This window comes from Macaca mulatta, chromosome 9, assembly GCF_049350105.2.
Source record: "Macaca mulatta isolate MMU2019108-1 chromosome 9, T2T-MMU8v2.0, whole genome shotgun sequence".
NCBI classification, from domain to species: Eukaryota; Metazoa; Chordata; class Mammalia; order Primates; family Cercopithecidae; genus Macaca; species Macaca mulatta.
Window position 1 is genome coordinate 124,534,882 of NC_133414.1, and position 22,588 is coordinate 124,557,469.

The following is a 22,588-nucleotide window of genomic DNA, read 5'->3' on the forward strand; positions in this document are numbered from 1 at the left end:
CCCTAATTCAAAGACATTTTTTGCAAAGTCTCCTATTAAAGTATAAATGTGCCATCTGGAAGAAGAGGGCAGAAATCCTTAGTGCAACCATTTTTTCCCATAGTTGAACAGGAGGGTGTTGGTAAGGATCTCTTAATTTGTGGGTGGGATTGAGGCAGAGGGAAAAAGCCCAGATAAAATATCACCAGTCTGGGGTGGTCATGGTGGCTCACACCTGTAATCCCAGCACTTCAGGAGGCCAAGGTAGGAGGACCGCTTGAGCCCAGGAGTTTGAAACCAGCCTGGGCAGCATGGTGAGGCCGTGTCTTTACAAAAAATTAAAGAATTGGCTGGGCGCAGTGGCTCACACCTGTAATCCCAGCACTTTGGGAGGCCAAGGCGGGCAGATCACGAGTTCAGGAGATCGAGACCATCCTGGCTAACACAGTGAAACGCCATCTCTACTAAAAATACAAAAAATTAGCCAGGCGTGGTGGTGGGCACCTGTAGTCCCAGCTACTTGGGAGGCTGAGGCAGGAGAATGGCATCAACCTGGGAGGCAGAGCTTGCACTAAGCCGAGATCGCACCACTGCACTCCAGCCTGGGCGACAGAGCAAGGCTCCGTCTCAAAAAAAAAAAAAAAAACTACAGAATTAACTGGGTGTGGTGGCACACACCTGTGGTCCCAGTTACTCAGGAGGCTGAGGTGGGAGGTTCACCTGAGCCCACGAGGTTGAGGCTGCTGTGAGCCAGAATTGTGCCACTGCACTCCAGCCTGGGCAACAGAGTAAGACCCTGTCTCAAACATATATATATATATCTCCAGTCTTGTCACAATATCCCAGCCTGCAGGGGGTGGCTGGTGGCAGACTGGATGGGAGAGCACAAAACAGGCATAGGCTTCTCCTCCCCTTTAGCACTGCCACCTGCTTTTTCTTTTTCTTTTTCTTTTTTTTTTTTTTTTTTTGAGACAGAGTCTCGCTCTGTAGCCCAGGCTGGAGTGCAGTGGCCGGATCTCAGCTCACTCAACTCACTGGACCTCCCGGGTCCACGCCATTCTTCTGCCTCAGCCTCCCGAGTAGCTGGGACTACAGGCGCCCGCCACCTTGCCCGGCTAGTTTTTTTTTGTATTTTTCAGTAGAGATGGGGTTTCACCGTGTTAGCCAGGATGGTCTCGATCTCCTGACCTCGTGATCCACCTGTCTCGGCCTCCCAAAGTGCTGGGATTACAGGCTTGAGCCACCACGCCCGGCCCCTGCTTTTTCAATTTCACAATCTTCCCTGAGGCAGTCCCCCTTCTCTGCCTGGGCTTTAGGGCTAGCTTTTGAATGCTTTTGCATCCTGGAGTGCCACCTCATCATACAAGCCCAGGTAAGGCTGAATTCCAAAAATCCCAGCTTTCAGAATCCTGCCAGGTGGTCGGTCACAGTAGCACCCTTGTTATTATGTAACCTAGCACCTGTGGGACTTTGCTTTTATTTTTGTTTTGACTTCTTTCTCTCCCCTTGAATGCAATATGGAAAGAACCAAGGAGTTGAGGACTATTATCCCAGTTTCTGAAAGTTCAGTTTTCTCCTCTAAAATGGAAAAAGTCAGGTAATAACTAATCAAGGGACAGAAAGATAGTAAGAGTGGTCCAGGATTTCTTGTGACTGTTCCTGCCCCCACACAAAATTCCTGCACCTTGTGGCCTTTCTCAGACTACAGTGAAGTGTGTTTCCCTTGTTAAAGAAGTTTCCAGGTGGCAGCTAATGGCAGCTGTCCAAAGCTCTAAGGGCAACTGTGATCTTGATCTGATCCAACTTTTAATTGAGCTTGCTTTGTTCTTTTGATTTTCGGTGGGCATGTGCGGCCTCATCTCTGAGCTATTGTTTCATCAGGCATTGCAGTAAACTTTGAAGAATGCAAATTCTGAGCTTCATGTGCTGTCACCTGTAAGGTGCTAGACACATTCAATCCCCTTGAATTCTGTGACTAGAACCTATAAGAAAAAGTGAATTGGCTTTTTGTAGATGTTCATAGAGAAGTAGCAATAGGGAATGATGGGTGGTGAATTTGGGCAAGTCACTTTATCCCACAGCGTTCATTTCCACTTCTGTGAAATACTACTTTATAGTGTTGTTTGGCCTAAATTAAACAAACCATGCAAAAAGCCCAGCCCTATGCCTGGCATACAGTAAGTGCTCATGTGTTTGCTGCTATTATATTCTCCTAATCCTGTTTGAAAGCTGTGAGGCAGCAACTTTCCAGGAAAAGATGGCTTCGATGAGGGTATGCTCCCAAGACCTACCCGAAAGTAGTCTCTCCTATTAGAGTAGTTTGAAGCTGAACTTGGCTGAAAACTATAAGAAAGGCTGGGTTGGGGGAAGCCTTTGTTGCTTTTAGTTTCTTGAGATCTCTTCTTGACCTAACTCTTCAATGCTTGCCACGTGTCATCCATTCTCCAGCACTGTTTCTGTGCACCTGACTGACGTTTGCCTCATAGTAAAATGATTCCTCTGGGCTCCCTGGGGGAGAGAATGTTGGGCATAGCAAGTTGTAATGCTGTTGATCTCGGAAACCCTTCCGATGCTCCAAAAAATAAAGCAATGAGCAAGACATATCTAGCCAGCAGGAAATACCCTTCATACAAAATGGTTAATTTCTAAAACCTGTGGCATCACATTGACCGATCTCTTCTGTTTGGTTTATATGGGGGAAATCCAGCTGGAAGAGTCCTTCCTGACCCGTGGTCTGCCTGGGCAGAGGAGGTACTGTCCTCTGACCACCAGGTTCTGTTGGGTCTGGCAGGCTGCTTTCTTCCAGGCTTTGTACACCAACATTAAAAGGGCAGTCATTTCTCAAAATTGTCTGGGAAATGATTAACTTGTTTCCTTTGATCCTTCCTGCTTTGTGTGAGGACAGTCAAGTAGCAGGGGTGGAGAATGTGTTATATTAATTTCAACAGTGCTAAGTAAACAATGGGGGAAATTCTGCTACTAGAGAGGTACAACTCTATTTGAGGGTTTGAAGGCGTGTGTGTGTGTGTGTGTGTGTGTGTGTGTCCTTCTGTAAACATAGAGCTATTGAGTACAAAAATATGGCCGTTTCCTCTAAATTTTCTTTCCCCTGTTTTTTTTTTTTAAGGTCTGAATTTCCTGCTGCTATTCACAAAGATGCTTTTTATCTTCAACTTTTTATTTTCCCCACTTCCAACCCCGGCATTGATCTGCATCCTGACATTTGGAGCTGCCATCTTCCTGTGGCTGATCACCAGACCTCAACCCGTCTTACCTCTTCTTGACCTGAACAATCAGTCTGTGGGAATTGAGGTAATTTACCAGTCATCCTTTTAGTTTGTTAACCTTCATCAAACTCAAACTGTAACTCCAAACCTAGGGATAACTCTTGAAGGGGATTGGGTGTGGCATGGGAAAGCTTTCATGTTACTGATCAACAGGCAATATACAAATTTAAACTTCTATTACTGGCACATTTTCTTTTGTAATAAGGAAGGTTGTTGTATGATGTCAGTAATCTAGATTGGAGTTGGCAAACTATAGCCATGAACAAAATCCATCTTTTTTTGTGCATCTGGCAAGTAAAGAATAGTTTTTACCTTTTTTAAGGGATGAGTTAAAAACAAAAATGGGCGAGATGAGGCATGTCCCACAAAGCCTAAAGTGTTTGCTATCTAGCCCTTTACACAAGTAATTTGACAACCCATGATCTAAATAATAGTGCCAGAACTTTGGGGACAGGAGAACATTTTCATCGAGATACCCAGTGTCTGAGAACAATTAAGCCGTTTCCTCCAGTTAAATTCTAGCTTTGAGTTAAATTTATTTTTCTGAAAACTATAGAAATTGAACTAGGCTCACTCCCCTGGCTTTCAGCAAATCCCCCAGCTTCCTACCTCTATGAACAAATTGAAAGTTCCAACAATGTTCTCATTTCTCCTTCCTTCTGCGCCCATGAATATCTTCATCTGTTTTCATTTTCTACCCTCTTCAGAGGAAAAAATGCATTCCCGTTCCTTCACAAGGCTAACTTCTTCTGTTCTTTTTACAGTCTTCTTTCTCCAAGATAGAGGGAATCTTACTCCAAGCTACCTCTACTTTCCAGCTCTTCTCCCACCTGTGGGTACCTCTGCATGTTCAATGTCTTCATTGGCATCTTCTTGTCCCGCTGCATTCCACCACCACCTCTCACTCCTTTCCTTTCCCACTAGAGTTCTTTGAGAGTAGTTTGCATATTGATTTCCTCTTCTGAACTTCAACCCACTGAGATCTGACCGTTTACCACTACCATCTCCTCCACAGTGCTCTCAATCACTCATAACCTCACTTCCAAATTCAATGGCGTCTCTTTCAGCTTTCCTCTTGTTTGACTTGAGACTTCTTTCTTGAAACTCCTCCTTTTGCCTTTTATGATATCCTTCCATGAGATTTCTTCCTAATTTCAAGACAGTCTTTCTTTGTCACTTGGGTTCTTTCCTCTCCTCATACTAGGATTTTATTCTCAGCATCTCTTGATTCCTCTGCAGCAGGGGTTGGCAGACATACTCTGTAAAGGCCAGGCAGTAAATGGTATAGAATTTGCAGATCACATGGGCTCTTTTGCATCGACTCAATACTGACTGCTGTTGTAGAATAAGAGTACAGTACCAGACAACATGTAAACAAATGAGCGTGACTGTGTTCCGATAAAAGTTTACTCATAAAGGCAGGTGGTAGGCCAGATTCAGTGTGTGGATTATAGTCTGCCAAACCCTCAGCTAAATTCTCACGGCTAAGAAAATACCTCCTCTTTTATGACTTGAAAATGTGCCTGAGTCTGTGACACTGAAATCTGATTTTCTATTCTGACCTCAGTGATACTTAAGTAACTTAAGCTCTCCAGGTCTCTTTATGCATGTTTTCTCCCTTCTCTCTCTCTCTCTCTCTCTCACACACACACACACACACACACAAGCACATGCACACACACACACACACACACCTTCTTTCCTATTCTATTTCAGTTAAGTGTGTATCTTTTTACCCAGTTGCCAAAGTTAAGAGTCTGAAACATCTTGGATTATTCCTTCCTTACACTAGGCACGTAAACAGACAGCAAGACCCTGTCTTCCTTCACTAGACAAGGAGCTTTATTTTTGCTATTTTTTGTCTTAATGTGATAGCCCATGGAAATTTTCCCTGATGTCCTAGACTAAGTCAGATCTCTTGTTACAGCCTCGTGTGTTTTCCTGTACTTTTGTAGCTCTCACTTTGGATACTAATTTACATTGTTGAATGCTTATTTAATTGTTGCCTGTTCTTCTCTAGATGAAACTTCATGAGGGTTGGACCACTGGACCACACCCGGAGTGCCTGTTGTAGCTCCAGGGTCCATCCCAGGGCCCTGATCCTGTAGCTCCAGCTGACATTTCTAGATGGATTCCTAGCTACTCCCTTTTTCTTTTTCTTTTTTTTTTTTTCTTTTTTTCTTTTTTCTTTTTTTTTTAGAGAAAGTCTTTCTCTTGTCCCCCAGGCTAGAGTGCAAATGGTAGGATCTTGGCTCACTGCAACCTCCGCTTCCCAGGTTCAAGCAATTCTCCTGCCTCAGCCTCCTGAGTAGCTGGGATTACAGGTGCCCGCCACTACACCTGGCTAATTTTTGTATTTTTAGTATAGAGGGGGTTTCACCATGTTGGCCAGGCTGGTCTTGAACTCCTGACCTCCGATGATCCGCCCACTTTGGCATCTCAAAGTGCTGAAATTACAGGCATGAGCCACAGCGCCCAGCCAGCTAACCCCTTTTTCTTGAATACACCGTCCTCTAGCTGCCCACCCAACTCTGCGCTGCATTTTCTTACCTCCATGCCTTTGCTCAGGCTGTTCCTCCACTCTGGAATTTTCTGTTTTCTCCTTTACCCTACCCAAATCATATCTTTTTGCCAAATGCCTATTTGTCTTAGAAGTCTGTATTGAAATACCATTTCTTCTCTGTAATATTTCTGCTTAATACAGAACTGGTTGCTTCATTTCCCCCACGAATCCATTTCCTCCAAACTCATTATAGCATGTACATCATGGTATTATATTTCCATTTTTTCCCTATGACCTACTCATACTCCAACAACCCTAGTGTATGAGGTGCTTAAGGGCAGCTATTTTGTCTTAACTCACATCTACAGTATTTACAGACTACCTAGAACACATAGTATACATTCAGTAGAAGTTTAAACTTGATACTATAAAAAAGACATAAAACTATACATATCATCTCTCCTCCATATGCATACACAGATGGATGCCAGGAGGGTTACCAAAAACATAACAGTGGTAATCTCTGGGTGGGATTACAGATCCACTTTTCTTAAGCCTTTAGTACAGTTTTGTATTTTCTCTTTTTTTTTCTGAGATGGAGTCTAGCTCCGTTGCCCAGGCTGGAGTGCAGTGGCACGATCTTGCCTCACTGCAACCTCTGCCTCCCCAGTTCAAGCAATTCTCCTGTCTCAGCCTCCCAAGTAGCTGGGACTACAGGCATCTGCCACCACGCCTGGCTAATTTTTGTATTTTTAGTAGAGACGGGGTTTCACATTGTTGGTCAGGCTGGTCTCAAACTCCTGACCTCCACCCGCCTCGGCCTCCCAAAGTGCTGGGATTACAGGCGTGAACCACCGAGCCTAGCCTCTTTCCTATTTTCTAAAATGTCTACAATGTAAATATACTATGATTTGGAGATTTTTAAAAATCAATTGACTAGCAAAGAGAACATTCCCGTGACCTCAAAATCAGCATTTATGGTCTCTTTAATTCAATTCATAAAGGTTTTGGAAAGAGTGAGGGGAGACTTGGACTTGGCCTAAACTTGGTCTTGTGTCCTAGGGAGGAGCGCGGAAGGGTGTTTCCCAGAAGAACAATGACCTAATAAGTCACTGCTTCTCAGATGCCACGACTATGTATGAGGTTTTCCAAAGAGGACTCGCTATATCTGGTAAGCCTGGTGGTCTGTCCTTGCCTGAAGAAGACAAGGTGGGATCTGTGGCATATCTCTCTTTCTCTGTCTCACTTCTAAAACCCCAGCTATTTAGATGCAGTGATCCAAATAGAATCGCAACATGCAAAATAGAGGCAGCATTAGAACACAATATCAGGATGGGTGTTAGAACCAGTGTAAGACAGACTTAGGTTTGAAGCCCGGTTCTTGCATTTCCACCTTCATAACCTTATGCAAAACACTTTGCTTCTCTGAATCTGTTTCTCAACACAAGAAGAACGTCCCTGCCAAAACTGTTGTTAAAGGGTCAAGGAGATAATAATACAGGACAGTGTCTTTAACTCACTAGTACCTCATATTTGTTTAGAAACATGCCTTTCATTAATGCAATTGCCTGCATTTACAGATAGACAATCTGAGCCAGGACTAGCAGTCCAGGACTCCTGATGTCTTACATTGTCCTTGACTCTGATACCATCCTACTGGCCCAAGTTACCACTTCTTTGGACTTTTTCAGAGACTACCAAATGGGCTTTGACACATTCATTTGGAATACATCAAGCCTTAATATTTATATCTTATATCATTGAACATAATGCCTGGCACACACATGTTTACTTTTAAAAGCTACTGGCTTATAGCTCTTTCTGTGCCTTTGGTCTTTTGGGTGACATTCTGGTCATGTAACTTTTATCCGTTCCTTGACTTCTGTGTGTTAACTAACACTAAGAGGATATTCATAACCAACTCCTGTCAAGTGTTAACTATACAATAACTACTGTACATATATTACTTCATTTTCCCTAAACCGTAGAGATTAGTTACCATCATTGCCATTTTTAAAGATGAGGACCCAGACTCACAGTTTCAAGACCATTACCAAGGTCATAGAACTAGAAAATATCAGAGCTGATAGGAAAATCTAAGTGTGTCTGTTTGACTAGGTTGTTCTATTTTAGGTTGGCTCTTAAGTGTTTTATAAAAGTAGCTACTCCTCCAGACAATTAAAGATTTATTATCAAGAAAACATCTATCTGAAGACTCCCCTGGGGCCTGTGCTTAGTATATCTGGTTCCAAATCAGCATTTATTTATAGACTCCATGCAAATAACAAATAAAAACAAACCAAACATCAGTTCGTTTACTTCTCTGGCAATTTAAGATAGTATATGTCTAATACAGTATAATTTCCTTTGGGATTTTTTCTTTTTTTCTTTCAGAGACAGGATCTTCCTCTGTCACCCAGGCTGGAGTGCAGTGGTGTGATGGAATATAGCTCACTACAACTTCAAACTCTGGGACTCAAGCAATCCTCCCACCTCAACTTCTCAAGTAGCCAGGACTACAGGCATGTGCTGCCACACCTGGCTAAATTTTTTTTTCTTTTTTCTTTTTTTTTTTGAGACGGAGTCTTGCTCTGTTGCCCAGGCTGGAGTGCTGTGGCATGATCTTGGCTCACTACAACCTCCACCTCCCAGGTTCAAGCAATTCTCTGCCTCAGCCTCCCAAATAGCTGGGATTACAGGCGCCTGCCACCATGCCTGGCTGATTTTTGTATTTTTTTTTTTTTTTTTGAGATGGAGTCTCGCTCTGTCACCCAGGCTGGAGTGCAGTGGCCAGATCTCAGCTCACTGCAAGCTCCGCCTCCCGGGTTCCCGCCATTCTCCTGCCTCAGCCTCCCGAGTAGCTGGGACCACAGGCGCCGCCACCTCGCCCGGCTAATTTTTTGTGTTTTTAGTAGAGACGGGGTTTCGCCGTGTTAGCCAGGATGGTCTCGATCTCCTGACCTAGTGATCCGCCCGTCTCGGCCTCCCAAAGTGCTGGGATTACAGGCTTGAGCCACCGCGCCCGGCTCTTGATTTTTGTATTTTTAGTAGAGATGGGGTTTCACCATCTTGGCCAGGCTGGTCCTGAATTCCTGACCTTGTGATCTACCTGCCTTGATCTCCCAAAGTGCTGGGATTACAGGCATGAGCCACCGCGCCTGGCCTACACCTGGTTAATTTTTAAATTTTTTATAGAGACAAGGTCTCACTATGTTGCCCAAGCTAGTCTCAAACTGACTTCAAGAGATAACCCCCTCCCTGACTGCAGCCTCACGAAGTACTGGGATTACAGGAATGGGCCACTATGCCCAGCTCTAGTGATTTTCTGTTTTTAGGAGTTTTCTTTATTGATGATGTGTTGTTATTGTGACTAAAACAAGCAATTTAGCATGTGATATGTGGCACATGAGATATATAATTTAGGATTTTTTGAATACGAAATGGCTTCTCATGGAAGCAGGCACGAGAAATCTGGTGTGGATACTTACATAGAAAAATGATAGCCGGGCATAGTGGTGGTGCCTGTAATCCCAGCTACTTGGGAGGCTGAGGCAGGAGAATCGCTTGAACCTGGGAAGTGGAGGTTGCAGTGAGCCGAGATCGTGCCACTGCACTTCAGCCTGGGTGACACAGGGACACTGTGTCTCAAAAAAAATAAAAAAAGAAAAATGACACTTCTGGGCCTATCTGGGGTTGAATACATGAGCCTTAGCTAGTAGTTTGTTTATCTTGAGAATCGCTTGGGGCTGTTGTTTAAAATGTATATCTTCTGGTTACACTTTAGGTTCACTGAATTAAATTTCCAGATAATGAAACCTAAAAATCCTCAGGAAGCTTTGTATTTTTAGCAAAGCTTCCAGGAGATTCTGTATACCAGAGTTGGAATTCTACTTAGTATAGAGTGACAACTTTGCCAAGAATTTGTTAATGGATGGGCTGTTTGCAGATGGCCACAGCTTAGAACAAACAGGTCTGAGTTGACTAAGTTAATGAAACACTAGGCTGTTGCCTGGTCAGGCATTTGGCTAGTAGGTTGAAGCTGATCAAGTCACAGAGTTTAATGAGACCTGAGTTGTTGCCCCTTTGGGACAATTATTTGACTTGTTCCTTAGACACCAGCCTCTGCTAGCATTTTTATCAATCAAGAAGTGATAAGATACAGTATAATTCCTCCCTTCCTTCCTTCCTTCCTTCCTTCCTTCCTTCCTTCCTTCCTTCCTTCCTTCCTTCCTCTCTCTTCTTTCTTTCTCTTTCTTTCTCTTTCTTTCTTTCTTTCTTTCTTTCTTTCTTTCTTTCTTTCTTTCTTTCTTTCTTTCTTTCTTTCTTTTTTCTTTTCTTTTCTTTTCTTTTCTTTTCTTTTCTTTTCTTCCTTCCTTCCTTCCTCCCTCCCTCCCTCCCTCCCTTCCTCCCTTCCTCCCTCCCTCCCTTCCTCCCTCCCTCCCTCCCTTCCTCCCTTCCTCCCTCCCTCCCTCCTTCTCTCTCTCTCTCTCTCTCTGTCTTTCTTTTTTCAGCGTCTGACTCTGTTGCCCAGGCTGGAGTGCAGTGGCACGATCTAAGCTCACTGCAACCTCCACCTCCTGGGCTCAAGCCATCCTTCCACCTCAGTCTCTCAAGTAGCTGGGACTGCAGGCTCATGCCACCACCCATGGCTAATGTTTTATGTTTTTTGTAGAGATGGAGTTTTGCCATGTTGCCCAGGCTGGTCTTGAACTCTTGAGCTCAAGTGATCTGCCAACTTCTGCCTCCCAAAGTGCTGGCATTACAGGCATGACCCCCTGTGCCCAGGCCCCAGTATACTTTCTTAGACATTCATCAGCTCTACTACTTGCTGAGTGAGCTTGACCAAGCGTCTCAGTCCTTCATAATTCTTAGTATAATGCAAATGATAATAGCTGGGAAGACGAGTTAATGTGCTTGGCATGGAGTAAGCATTCAATAAATGGTAGCTATCATTAGTGATTAATGTTAGTACAAATGATATCATTGGTAGACCACCCAAGGCACACAGCCTGGGGGAGCAAGTGACTTCCACTCTGACAAAGCCATGCTTCAGGGAAAGTTAGTCTGAGACGTTACTTCTTAGGCTTTCATGCAGCTATTTCAATTGGAAGCTAAAGTACTAACATTTTCTGTACACAGCCTCCTTATTCATTTTTATATCTCTTTAATCAGAGTGGGTCTCTCTTTCCTGCTTTCCTTCTTTTTTTTTCCATCACTTAGTCTAGAAGTTTACTTACTTGCCTCCGAATTCCTTGTAACTCTCTTTATGAATACTTCCTTTTGGCAAGACCTGAATTCCTCTTAGTAATTTGGCTAGATCCTCTCCATACATTTTCCTGCCCTTCTACTTGTCTACTTATAACGGCCTCCTTCTGGCTTAGACATGAGGGCTTCTAAGCCACTTAATGTGTTCTTCAGCCTAATACCATTACTTCCTTGAGTTAGCTTTAAAAACTGAGATGCCATTTATTCTTGTAAATGGATGTTCCCAAACTTATTTTAAGAAAGGCTGAGTAGTTAAGATGTTCAGAAGTTTAATTCTTTTATTGTCAAATGCAAGGTGTAAATTGAAAAAATACTGAAGACAAATGCATGAGTATGTGCACACCTGCGTGTGTGTCTCCATGTTTTTTACAAGCCTTGATATCTTAGAAGATACTCTCATACAAATGGGCAAAGTATATGAACAAATAAGTCATGAGAGTAAATAAAACCTAACAAGGAAAAAGGTGCCACTTTACTAGCTGTTAAAGAAACTTAGACTACAGTAATAACCTTTCAAACCTATCAAACCTGAAAATAGTTTTGTTTTGTTTTGTTTTGTTTTGAGACCGAGTTTCGCTTTTGTTGCCCAGGCTGGAATGCAACGGTGAGATCTCAGCTCATCGCAACCTCTGCCTCCCAGGTTGAAACGATTCTCCTGCCTCAGCCTTCCCAGTAGCTGGGATTACAGGCATGTGCCACCGCGCCCAGCTAATTTTGTATTTTTAGTAGAGACAGCGTTTTCCATGTTGGTCAGGCTGGTCTCAAACTTCCAACCTCAGGTGATCTGCCCGCCTTGGCCTCCCAAAGTGCTGGGATTACAGGCATGGGCCACCGTGCCCAGCCTTGAAGATAATTTTTAAAGACACTATTTAGCGGTCTATGAGAGTATGTTAAAACTTGATATGATAGGAGAAAAGTGAATTGTCACATCTGCTCAAGTAAGCAGTGTGGTCTAGGTATCAAAAACCTAACTGTTCTGAGCCCCCATTCCCTTCCCTTATTACATTTTAGGAGCTCTATTCTAAGGAAATGTTCTAAATTTAAAAGGATCAATTTGAAAATACTTAGCGTAATTTAAGGTGTCAAACTTGAAAACAATCTAAATACCCACAATGAAATAAAGTCAACTACAATAGAACCCTTCATCGACTGGCCATTGAAACCACTACAGAGAAGAAATAATGACATGAAAATACTTATGTCAGATTGGGAGAGGAAGCAAGATATCAAAGTATTATATTCATTCTATACATGGGGAATGAACATAACTGTAAAACTATGCAAAAGGGCCATAGAATAACATATCAGTGCTAATAATGGTATTTGGATGATGAGATTGATGATTCATATTTTATTTTTTTTATTTTTATGAGCATAGTTTTTATTGTAGGGAAATTCAATCCGAGATTGTTCAATACAGGCTGTTTGTGTTTACTTGTAGGCTTTTACTTGGTCACGTTTTGTGGGCTAACCCCATATGGATGGTTTTCTCTGAATGTCTACATTATCATGCAGGTTACATATTCAACACTGAACCGCTCCTGTTTTATGTAGCATTTCCTAAATGTTTCAAGTATAATTTATAGGACTCTTCATCTTTGAGAACTCAGTGCTTTCTGACTTTGAATTTCCTGATCATATAAGAGAAGCTCAAATCCTCGTTGGACTTATCCTTTGTGTCTTGCCCCTTCTTAATCTCCTTTTAACTTCCTTGGTCCAGAGAATTTGCAACTGGAGTTGATTTTCTTTTAATATTATGTTTTTAGACAATGGGCCCTGCTTGGGATATAGGAAACCAAACCAGCCCTACAGATGGCTATCCTACAAACAGGTAAGTTGAGTCCATGGTTTTAGACAGATTCTTTCTAACATAGTATTCTGAACTACAGGATACCGTATTGGTCAGTTTTGAGTCTTGACCTCTTCTCCCTCTCTCTCTCACCCTATTTCTCTTTTTTGTAGGTGTCTGATAGAGCGGAGTACCTGGGTTCCTATCTCTTGCATAAAGGATATAAATCATCACCGGACCAATTTGTCGGCATCTTTGCTCAGAATAGGCCAGAGGTAACTATGTTGAAGCTAACTAAAGGAAATGAGTCAGGGTTAAGTTTAAAAATTTCAAATGCGATTCCCCATCCAGCACTCCAACACTCGTTAATGCTTTACCAAAGCTATTGTTAAAATTTTCTAATGCTTATTCTGCTTGAAAGAGTTACAACTCAGAACCTACTTAATTTCTGGTTAAGTGTCTAGCACTGTCACCTAGGTGTTCGGACCTCTCTTGTTTCCCAGTCTATCATGAGTCATTTGAAGTTGGTCTGATTGTTACATGAGGAAAATAAGGAAACTAGGAGGGACCGCCAAATAAGATCTTGAAGATATTGTGGAAAGTATGTACTAGTATTAGAACTGAAACTTGCAATTTGTACTTGAACCAGTAAATTCAGCCATTCATTGCTACTGAGTCTGGCCGTAGACGTCTTTCCACAGAGAGCTGGAAGCAGATTTTGATGGTAAGATGACAGAATCAAGCTTATCTCCAAGTTTCAATTAAGTCATTAGGCGCATTATCCCTCTGGGGAAGTCTTTTCATGCTTCAAAGGCTCCCTAGAAGTGCAGCATATGATACATATAACATACAAAATCTGTGTTAATTAACTGTCTGTGTTATCAGCAAGGCTTCCAGTCAACAGAAGCCATCAGTAGTTAAGTTTTGGGGGAGTTAAGTTCTGTGTGGATCTTATTGCAAGTTTACAAACTGCAAGTCCCAGTTCTAATGCTAATACAAATATAAAAATATTCACCTATAATTTTAGGTGAATCTACAAACTCTATTCTTGTCACAGTCAGCCTCAGTAGAAAAAGGTTCCCTTGACTCTAGTTTAGGAACTTAACACCTAATCTGATACAGTTAATCCTTGAACAACATGGGGGTTAGGACCACCGCCTATTCAGTAAAAAGATCCACCGATAACTCCCCTGAAACTTAACTACTAATAGCCTTCCTTGCTGATAATGTAGACAGTTGACTAACACATATTTTTGTATGTTATATGTATTGTATACTGCTTTCTTACAATGCAGTAAGCTAGAGAAATGAAAATGATAAGGAAGGGAAAATGTATGTACTATTCATTAGGTGGAAATGGATCATTATAGAGGTTTTCATCTGAGTCATCTTTACCTTGAGTAGGTTGAGGAGGAGGGAGAAGAGAGGTTGATCTTACTGTCTCAGACCTGGCAGAGGTGGAAGAGGTAGAGGAAGTAGAAAGGGAGGCAGGAAATATAGGCACACTCAATGTAACTTTTATTGAAAAAGAAAATCCACAAGCAGACCCTCACAGTTCAAACCCATGTGTTCAAGGAACAACTGTATAGTCTGTTAGGACTGCCATAATCTAATACACAGACCATGTGGCTTACACAACAGAAATTTATTTTCTCACAGTTCTGGAGTCTAGGAATCCAAGATCAGAGTGTCAGCAGGTTTAGCTTCTCCTGAGGCCTCTCTCCTTGACTTGTAGACAGCCACCTTTTCATTTTGTCTTCACACGGCCTTTTCTCTGTGCACATGTATCCCTCATGACCCTTCTTCTTCATAGAGGGAAGGGATTGGGACCCCACCCTTATAAGTTCGTTTAACCTTAATTACTTCTCTAAAAGCCCTATCTCATATACTGTCACATTGGGGATTAGGATTTCAACATGAATTTGGGTTGGGCCAGAGGAGGAGAGACAGGGAGACAGGATTCAGTCCATAACATCTACATTGACATTTAAGGCCCATCACTAGCAGATTCCTACCTACCTTTCCAGTTTTATTTCCTGTAGTCTTCACACTTGCTAATGTGTACCCACACAATGATGTCATGCTATCTGTATTAGTTCGTTATCACACTGTTATGAAGAAATACCTGAGACTGGGTAATTTATAAAGGAAAGGGGTTTAATTGACTCACAGTTCTGCAGTGCTGGGGAGGCTTCAAGAAACTTACAATCATGGTAGAAGGGGGAGCAAACATGTCCTTCTTCATATGGTTGCAGGAAAGAAAAGAATAAGAGCAAAGGGGGTGGAACGCTCCTTATGAAATCAGATCTCATGAGAACTCACTGTTACGAGAACAATATATTAGTCTGTTTTTATTCTGCTGATAAAGACATACCTAAGACTGGGAAGAAAAGGAGGTTTAATTGGACTTACAGTTCCACATGGCTGGGGAGGCCTCAGAATCATGGCAGGAGGCAAAAGGCACTTCTTACATCACAGCAGCAAGAGAAAATGAGGAAGAAGCAAAAGTGGAAACCCCTGATAAACCCATGAGATTTCGCGAGACTTATTCATTATCATGAGAATAGCACAGGAAAGACTGGCCCCCATGATTCAATTACCTCCCCCTGGGTTCCTCCCACAACACGTGGGAATTCTGGGAGATATAATTCAAGTAGAGATCTTTTTTTTTTTTTTTGAGATGGAGTCTCACTCTGTCGCCAGGCTGGAGTACAGTGGTACCATCTCAGCTCACTGCAACCTCCACCTCCCAGGTTCAAGCAATTCTCCTGCCTCAGCCTCCCAAGTAGCTGGGATTACAGGTGCATGCCACCACGCCCAGCTAATTTTTGTATTTTTAGTAGAGACGGGGTTTCACCATGTTGGCCAGGATGGTCTCAATCTCTTGACCTCGTGATCTGCCCACCACAGCCTCCCAAAGTGCTGGGATTACAGGCATGAGCCACTGCACCCGGCCTCAAGTTGAGATTTGAATGGGTATGCAGCTAAACCATATCGAACTGTATGAGGGTAACCACCCCCATGATTCAATTACCTCCCACCAGGTCCCTCCCAAAACACGTGGGGATTATGGGAACTACAATTCAAGATGAGATTTGGATGGGGACGCAGCCAAACCATACCACTATTCTTTGTTCATTCACTTCCTTCTTTTAATCTACCTCTCCATCCATAACCAAATCCTACTAGTCCTCTAAAGCCCTGCCCAGTTTTCATCTCTTTCCCACAAGCAGTCCCAAATTGCTTTGCCTCACCGTTGAAAGTGATCTCTGACACCCTAAGGCTCCTAATGCCTTCCATACCTCTTATGGATGGAACTTATCACACTCTGCCTTTGTATTCTGGTCTACCTTTGTATTGCAGTTGTCTCTGTGCCTTCCTTATCTCCCTTATTTAATTGTACTTTATAGCAGTGTTTGCAACTGTCCCTATGGCCCCAAAGAGATTTTTTTTTTTTTTTTACATTAAAGTCAACAAATAAGTAGTCCCAGCACTTTGGGAGGCCCAGGCAGGCAGATAGGTTGAGCTAGGAGTTTTATGCCAGACTGGGAAACATGGTGAAATCCTGTCTCTACAAAAAATATGAAAATTATCTGGACATAGTGATGTGTGCCTATAGTTCCAGCTATTCAGGAGGCTGAGGTGGGAGAACCGCTTGATCCTCGAAAGTTGAGGCTGCAGTGAGCTATGATCACATCACTGCACTCCAGCCTGGGCAGCAGAGCGAGGCACTGTCTCAAAAACAAAAACAAAAACAAAAACAAAAGCAAAACAAAACAAGACAGAAAACCAGATAGCATTTGTTGGCTGAATGACTGAACTAGTACTCTTCAATGTGCCCTCCAGTCCTTACTTGAACTTCTCTCTTTACAGTGGATCATCTCTGAATTGGCTTGTTACACGTACTCCATGGTAGCTGTACCTCTGTATGACACCTTGGGACCAGAAGCCATCGTATATATTGTCAACAAGGGTAAAATTTTGCTGTTACATTACAACTTGATTCTTCCTCAATGCTGAGTATTTCTTCAATTTCTGCTGTTTTGTTTATTTGTTTGTTTAAGCAAACTTGAAATGCTGTGGTCAGAAAATGTTCAAGTCTTTCTAGTTTTGTAGTACTTAGGATATAATTTTCAGGAAAGCTACAAAAAGCCCATGAAGCAGAGATACACAAAGATAGAAGTTTCAATGACATGCTTCAAGGTGACATGGTATGATGATATAGAGACAAGACTACTTACTCTGAACACACTAGATAAAAGCCCAGACAATGAACTTAATTGACTAAATCACAGTAAAGCTACAGATTTAATTTCCTACCTTTGTAAATCCAAGTCAGTACAGTTAACCAGCATGTACCAATGTCCATGGTGAGTCTGCAGAAAATAATTGTCATTGCTAGAGAAACAAGTCCAAATTTGATGGACAAGTAACAGCACTTTCACATATCCAACATGTTACCTTCTGTCGTGGGACTAGTAGATTAAGTGAGTAGGTCCATTTGCACAGTAAACATCATTTGAAGCTTTATGTAAACATATATCAAAACAAATGCTAAAATTTAGAATTGTAAAATACTTGTCAGCTAAAAATCCTATTTCTCCCCTCCTGTTTCCTGTATTCCCTACTATCCTCCTCAAAATAAAACACATTGATAGAACCACACCTCAGTAACCTGTTCAGGTTATCTGAATGAATTCTTAAACAGAAGGAATTTTGTGGTTCCTCTAGAAACTGTAAAATCTGCTGTCATAGTTCAAGAACATGACGTGTTTCTGTTTCGGTTAAGTTCATTTATCATCAATGGAGTATTTCAGGTTGTACATTATAAATCTGATTTGCAGGTATAATCTCCTTTCGACACCTGTCAGCTTTGAAAACTTTTCAAACCTCTTCCTTCTTGCAAGGCAATTAGGTACTTAGCAGAGAGGGGGAGTGATCTCTGGTTCTATTTTGGCTTTCAGCTGATATTGCCATGGTGATCTGTGACACACCCCAAAAGGCATCGGTGCTGATAGAGAATGTAGAGAAAGGCTTCACACCGAGCCTGAAGGTGGTCATCCTTATGGACCCCTTTGATGATGACCTGAAGCAAAGAGGGGAGAAGAGTGGAATTGAGATCTTATCCCTATATGATGCTGAGGTATGGATCTGAAATTTATCTTGCGGCTCCAATGCTGGTCCAACACCTTAGGCAACTTGCAAGATACCTTCACAAGAGGACAGGGTTCTTGTTCTCCAGGGGTGGCATGTGAGGAGTAAATTAGACTCATGATGTGAAGCTCTGAGAATAATTTCCACAAGACAACTTTGAAACTCATGCCAGGAGAGGACAAAGTTCTGTGGCCGGCTGCATGGACTTCTAAGTGGATAATATATAAATAGGAGTTCAGTAATAGTTAAAGGAGGTGGCTCCTGGAGCCGGGCTGCTTGGGTTCACATGCCAGCTCCACATCTGTTAGGCAACCTTGGGCAATCTCATCTCTCTTTCCTCGGTCCATGAAATGGTGATAAAAATAATCCCTACCTCACAGAGGTCTTGTAAAGAGTTAGATTAATTCATATATGTAAATTTATCAGGAAAGTGATGTGTATGTAATAAGCTCTGAAAATGTTAGCTATTCCTTTCTTTCAAAAAAGATTTAGTTATGGCGCTAGATGATTGAAACTTAAGAGTACAATGGGAAGTTTGAACATGCAATCTACCCTCTGTAGGTAGATGATTTTCTAGAGAAATCTTATGCTCTTCCCTGGGACTTCCATTGTTCCTGAATGTTGGCTTCTGGTCCTAATCCAGGTTGGAATTTTGCTTATATTCCCATAGAGATGTTCTCATGGGAAAGGGAGGGAGAGGGCCACATTTATCACAGTCTGTCCATCTCAACTGATGTCTTTCTTTCTTGGTTTTCTGTTCATATAGAACCTAGGCAAAGAGCACTTCAGAAAACCTGTGGTAAGTTTTCTTCTGCCTGAATTTGAGCCTTGCCATTGTCAACTCTCAAAGTTCATGGTAGAATAAGCCCTTGTGCTTCCTCCTCCAGCCTCCTAGCCCAGAAGACCTTAGCATCATCTGCTTCACCAGTGGGACCACAGGTCAGTGCCCATGAAGCTGAACCTTAGACCCCTGGTCAGCCAAGAACATGATTTCAATTCTTGGCCTCTGGTAGGCTGGTAAATATTCCGTCTAATGAGCCCTATCCTTAGGGGCTCACAGCCTAAGGCTTCTAAGTGTGAATTCCCAAATGGAAAAATATAAACATAAGTAAATAAACTTCATTTGGTATACTGGGAGCTGTTTACATTCAATAGATTTCAGGGGTCTTAAAGATGACATCAGAAAGTCCTTTCCTCTGCCCCCACCAACCCACCACTCTCTTGATTTGACACCACTGGGATGGTTTCATTCAATCAAGATAACTCAGTGATAGTTTTCCATAGAGGGCTTCAACCCCACCCTACATCCACCCATCTGTTAGAATGCTTAATAGTTTTTAATGTGGTCCATCATGGTCTACAGTTATATTCATTCTAGTATGCCCAGTTTATAGTGTTTATAACCATATTACTAGATAATATTGGTAGATCTGGAATTCCAAACATATAAATAGCACAAGATGTGGGGTGGAGGGAGAAGGAGGGTTAACTTGAATTTTTCTTTGCAGCTGTGCATCTATCTGAAATCACGGCTGTGCTCCGTGTAGTAGTAGAAGGCCAATGATGCATTCAGCAGTAGAATCTCTGGGGGAATTCATTATTCTAAACAGAGGCATATACCATCCACAAAAAGACACAGTGACAGGAAATGCTCTTGGCCTTCTGGAATAAAACCAATTGAATCTAGTTTCTTTCAAGGCCAAAGGCTACCTATTAGTTACATAAAGTATCTTTCTCTCCACCTCTTATTTCCTACAGGTGACCCCAAAGGAGCCATGATAACCCATCAAAATATTGTTTCAAATGCTTCTGCCTTTCTCAAATGTGTGGAGGTCAGTGGTCAATTGAAAAAGAGGCTCTCATTAAAACGTGAATCTGTCATAAGATTTTTATTTTTGAAGTTAGAGCAGGCAGACACACATACACACACACACACACACACACGTTAAAGGCCTGAGTGTGGACAAACACCAGTGTGTTCTTTGTCTACAGGACTGTACATTTTCAAGCCTTGGTCTTTTAGGATCACTGTAAATTTCTACACTATATGCAGTTCAAGGCATCTCAGATCTACACAGTGTACCACCTATACAGCTGTCTGTGGTAGTCCTGGGAGGAGGTAGTTTTAAAAACTCCATTGGAGATGAAAGTTGCCATGAATCTCATGTTGCCTTCTCTTGCTTCCCTGGCCTACATAGCATACTTTTGAGCCCACTCCCGACGATGTGACCATATCCTACCTCCCTCTGGCTCATATGTTTGAGAGGGTTGTACAGGTGAGTGTTCTATGTTCCTAGCAGTATGTGGCAAGGGGGTCCTGACTTGCTATCACATGTTTATTCCAAAGGCAGCTGCACAGTATTTACTGTCCTCTCTCTGGTGTGAGAGGTGCAGGCAAGGAGTTGGCTCATGGGAGCTCTAATCGTGGTATGACCCTTCATTTCCTGCAGAGCCTTCCTCTGCTAAGTCTGCATGTGTCCGGGAGGATAGTACATGCTTCTGCTTTCATGGGGTGTGTGAGTCTAGTGACATCACAGCTAGGAGCTTACTATCTGCCCTTAATTCTGAGCTGACACAAGACGTTGTCTTCTTTTTAAATTTTATTTTGGTTAGAATTTTTGAAAAGATCTAGGATTAGAGAAAAGGAAGTTCCCCACAGAGGATCAGGGAAGGAGCATTTGATCCACATAAGGTATGAGATGTCCCCCGTGAGAGTTTTTGCACCACACCTGAGTGTGTAAGGTGGTGCTGTCAGCATTGTGTGCACTGGAGGAGGTCTACTCTTCTGTGAGTGTACTCCAGGCTTTTCAGGCTATTTTGAGGCTGATTTGAGAACCGACAGCCGTGTCAGTCTTTCAAAAACACAGGTAGTGTGGTTGGAAAGTTCTCTCTCTGCTCCTCGCTACCCCCAAATGCCTCTTCAGCCAGCTCATGGTTGATGCCTAAAATGCCAAAATGCAAGATTCAGTTCTTTGGGCTAAAGTAATGTATCTGATTCATAAAAAATTGATTCTAAGAAACCTTAAAAAATATTTTAATGTAATTTATGAAATTGGGCTGGTCTTACGATTGAAGGCAGGTTCTGCTTTAATTGGCAGTGCTTTCTTAGTGCCACATAATGAATTGCGTCTTACAAAGGATGATTGTCTTAGAGACTGTCACACAGACCTGTGGTGGAGTCTGGGGGTCCACAAAGTCTCAATATCTGTCTCATCTGTCATGCCACCGCAGCAGAGATAAATATTCATCCTTTTTGGGGGGAAGGCTCTCAGAGTCCTGAATTGGCGGGGAGGTGCTGTGTAAGGAAAGTGTCTGTGTGCCTTAGCCCACTTCCCAAATTCCTTCCAAGACAGGTCCCCACTAAAGGGGTTGTTTGCCTCTAAGCTCTATAATTTGGTTTTGTTTTCAGACTGTTGTGTACTGCTGTGGAGCCAGAGTTGGATTCTTCCAAGGGAATATTCGGTTGCTGGCTGATGACATGAATACTTTGAAGCCCACATTGTTTCCCACGGTGCCTCGAGTCCTTAACAGGATCTACGATAAGGTACTAACTTTCCGCTGAAGGGACTCTGTGACTTCGGCCTGCATGAAGGAACTCTGTACTACTATGAGATTTACTCCACCTCTACCTCCACCCTCTACAAATATCTACGTAAAGCCATGTTTACAGGTCAAGCTATGAAAAACCATTATAAATACAATCCCTGCCAGGTACAGTGGCTCACTTCTGTGATCTCAGCACTTTGGGAGGCCAAGGCAGGCAGATTACCTGGGGTCAGGAGTTCGAGACCAACCTGGCCAACATGGTGAAACCCCATCTGTACTAAAAATACAAAAATTAGCTGGACGTGGTGGTGAGCGCCTGTGATCCCAGCTACTCGAGAGGCTGAGGCAGGAGAATTGCTTGAAGCCGTGAGGCGGAGGTTGCAGTGAGCCAAGATCATGCCACTGCACTTCAGCCTGGGCAACAGAGCAAGACTCCATCTCAAAAAATAAACAAAAATAAAATTTAAAAATGAAAAATAAATAAGTACAGTCCCCTTTTTCTTGGGCAAGATGACTTGGACCTGATCTGAAGAAAGAGCTTGACTCAGAGACTTATGGAGCCCCTCAGGGTTCAGCAGACATCTGGGGAAGCTGTTCCCTTGCTGAAGTGCCAGGCCTCATGATACACATTTCAGAGGCATCCTCTCATTGAATCCTCACAAAATCATAGTAAATCATACTTACACCTATTATTTCTAACTTATGATGAGGAAAATGAGCCTCGGAGGTTAAATAACCTGCCCAGAGTCACATTCAAAAGGGGTAAGGCAGAATCAAGCTTTCAGTAGTCTTGTTTCAGTAGTCATGTTAGCGAGTCATGCCGATGACTAGCACTGCTCTATTTTTCATTAGAAATTACAGAATGGTGATTCCTGTAATTCTGTCTTCCTCTTGCATTCATTAGCTGAGATTCTTCCATAAAACCTGGCGAATATTTGATTATTTTTATTTATCAATCTTCAGAAAAATGGATTTGTGTCTCAGCAATCTTCAAAAGTAGCCAATGAGATTTTCTCTGTGTATTTTTAGGAATTCATAATTTTCAGATTTGTTTTTTAAATTTCA

The 22,588-nt window shown here is 42.4% G+C and overlaps 1 protein-coding gene across 4 annotated transcripts in view; it reads left to right on the top strand.

Annotated features, from left to right (window-relative positions):
- Positions 1-22,588, top strand: part of ACSL5 (acyl-CoA synthetase long chain family member 5) — a 54,633-nt gene that overhangs the window by 18,705 nt on the left and 13,340 nt on the right. For all 4 annotated transcript variants that reach the window (XM_015148189.3, XM_077947499.1, XM_015148186.3 and 1 more), the window contains exons 2-12: positions 3,107-3,291; positions 6,832-6,940; positions 12,801-12,865; positions 12,997-13,098; positions 16,697-16,796; positions 17,788-17,966; positions 18,744-18,776; positions 18,865-18,916; positions 19,736-19,809; positions 20,176-20,253; positions 21,387-21,521. In XM_015148189.3, coding sequence (XP_015003675.3) covers positions 3,136-3,291; positions 6,832-6,940; positions 12,801-12,865; positions 12,997-13,098; positions 16,697-16,796; positions 17,788-17,966; positions 18,744-18,776; positions 18,865-18,916; positions 19,736-19,809; positions 20,176-20,253; positions 21,387-21,521 — 1,083 coding nt within the window. In that variant the 5' untranslated portion in view covers positions 3,107-3,135. The remainder of the gene's footprint in view (positions 1-3,106; positions 3,292-6,831; positions 6,941-12,800; positions 12,866-12,996; positions 13,099-16,696; positions 16,797-17,787; positions 17,967-18,743; positions 18,777-18,864; positions 18,917-19,735; positions 19,810-20,175; positions 20,254-21,386; positions 21,522-22,588) is intronic.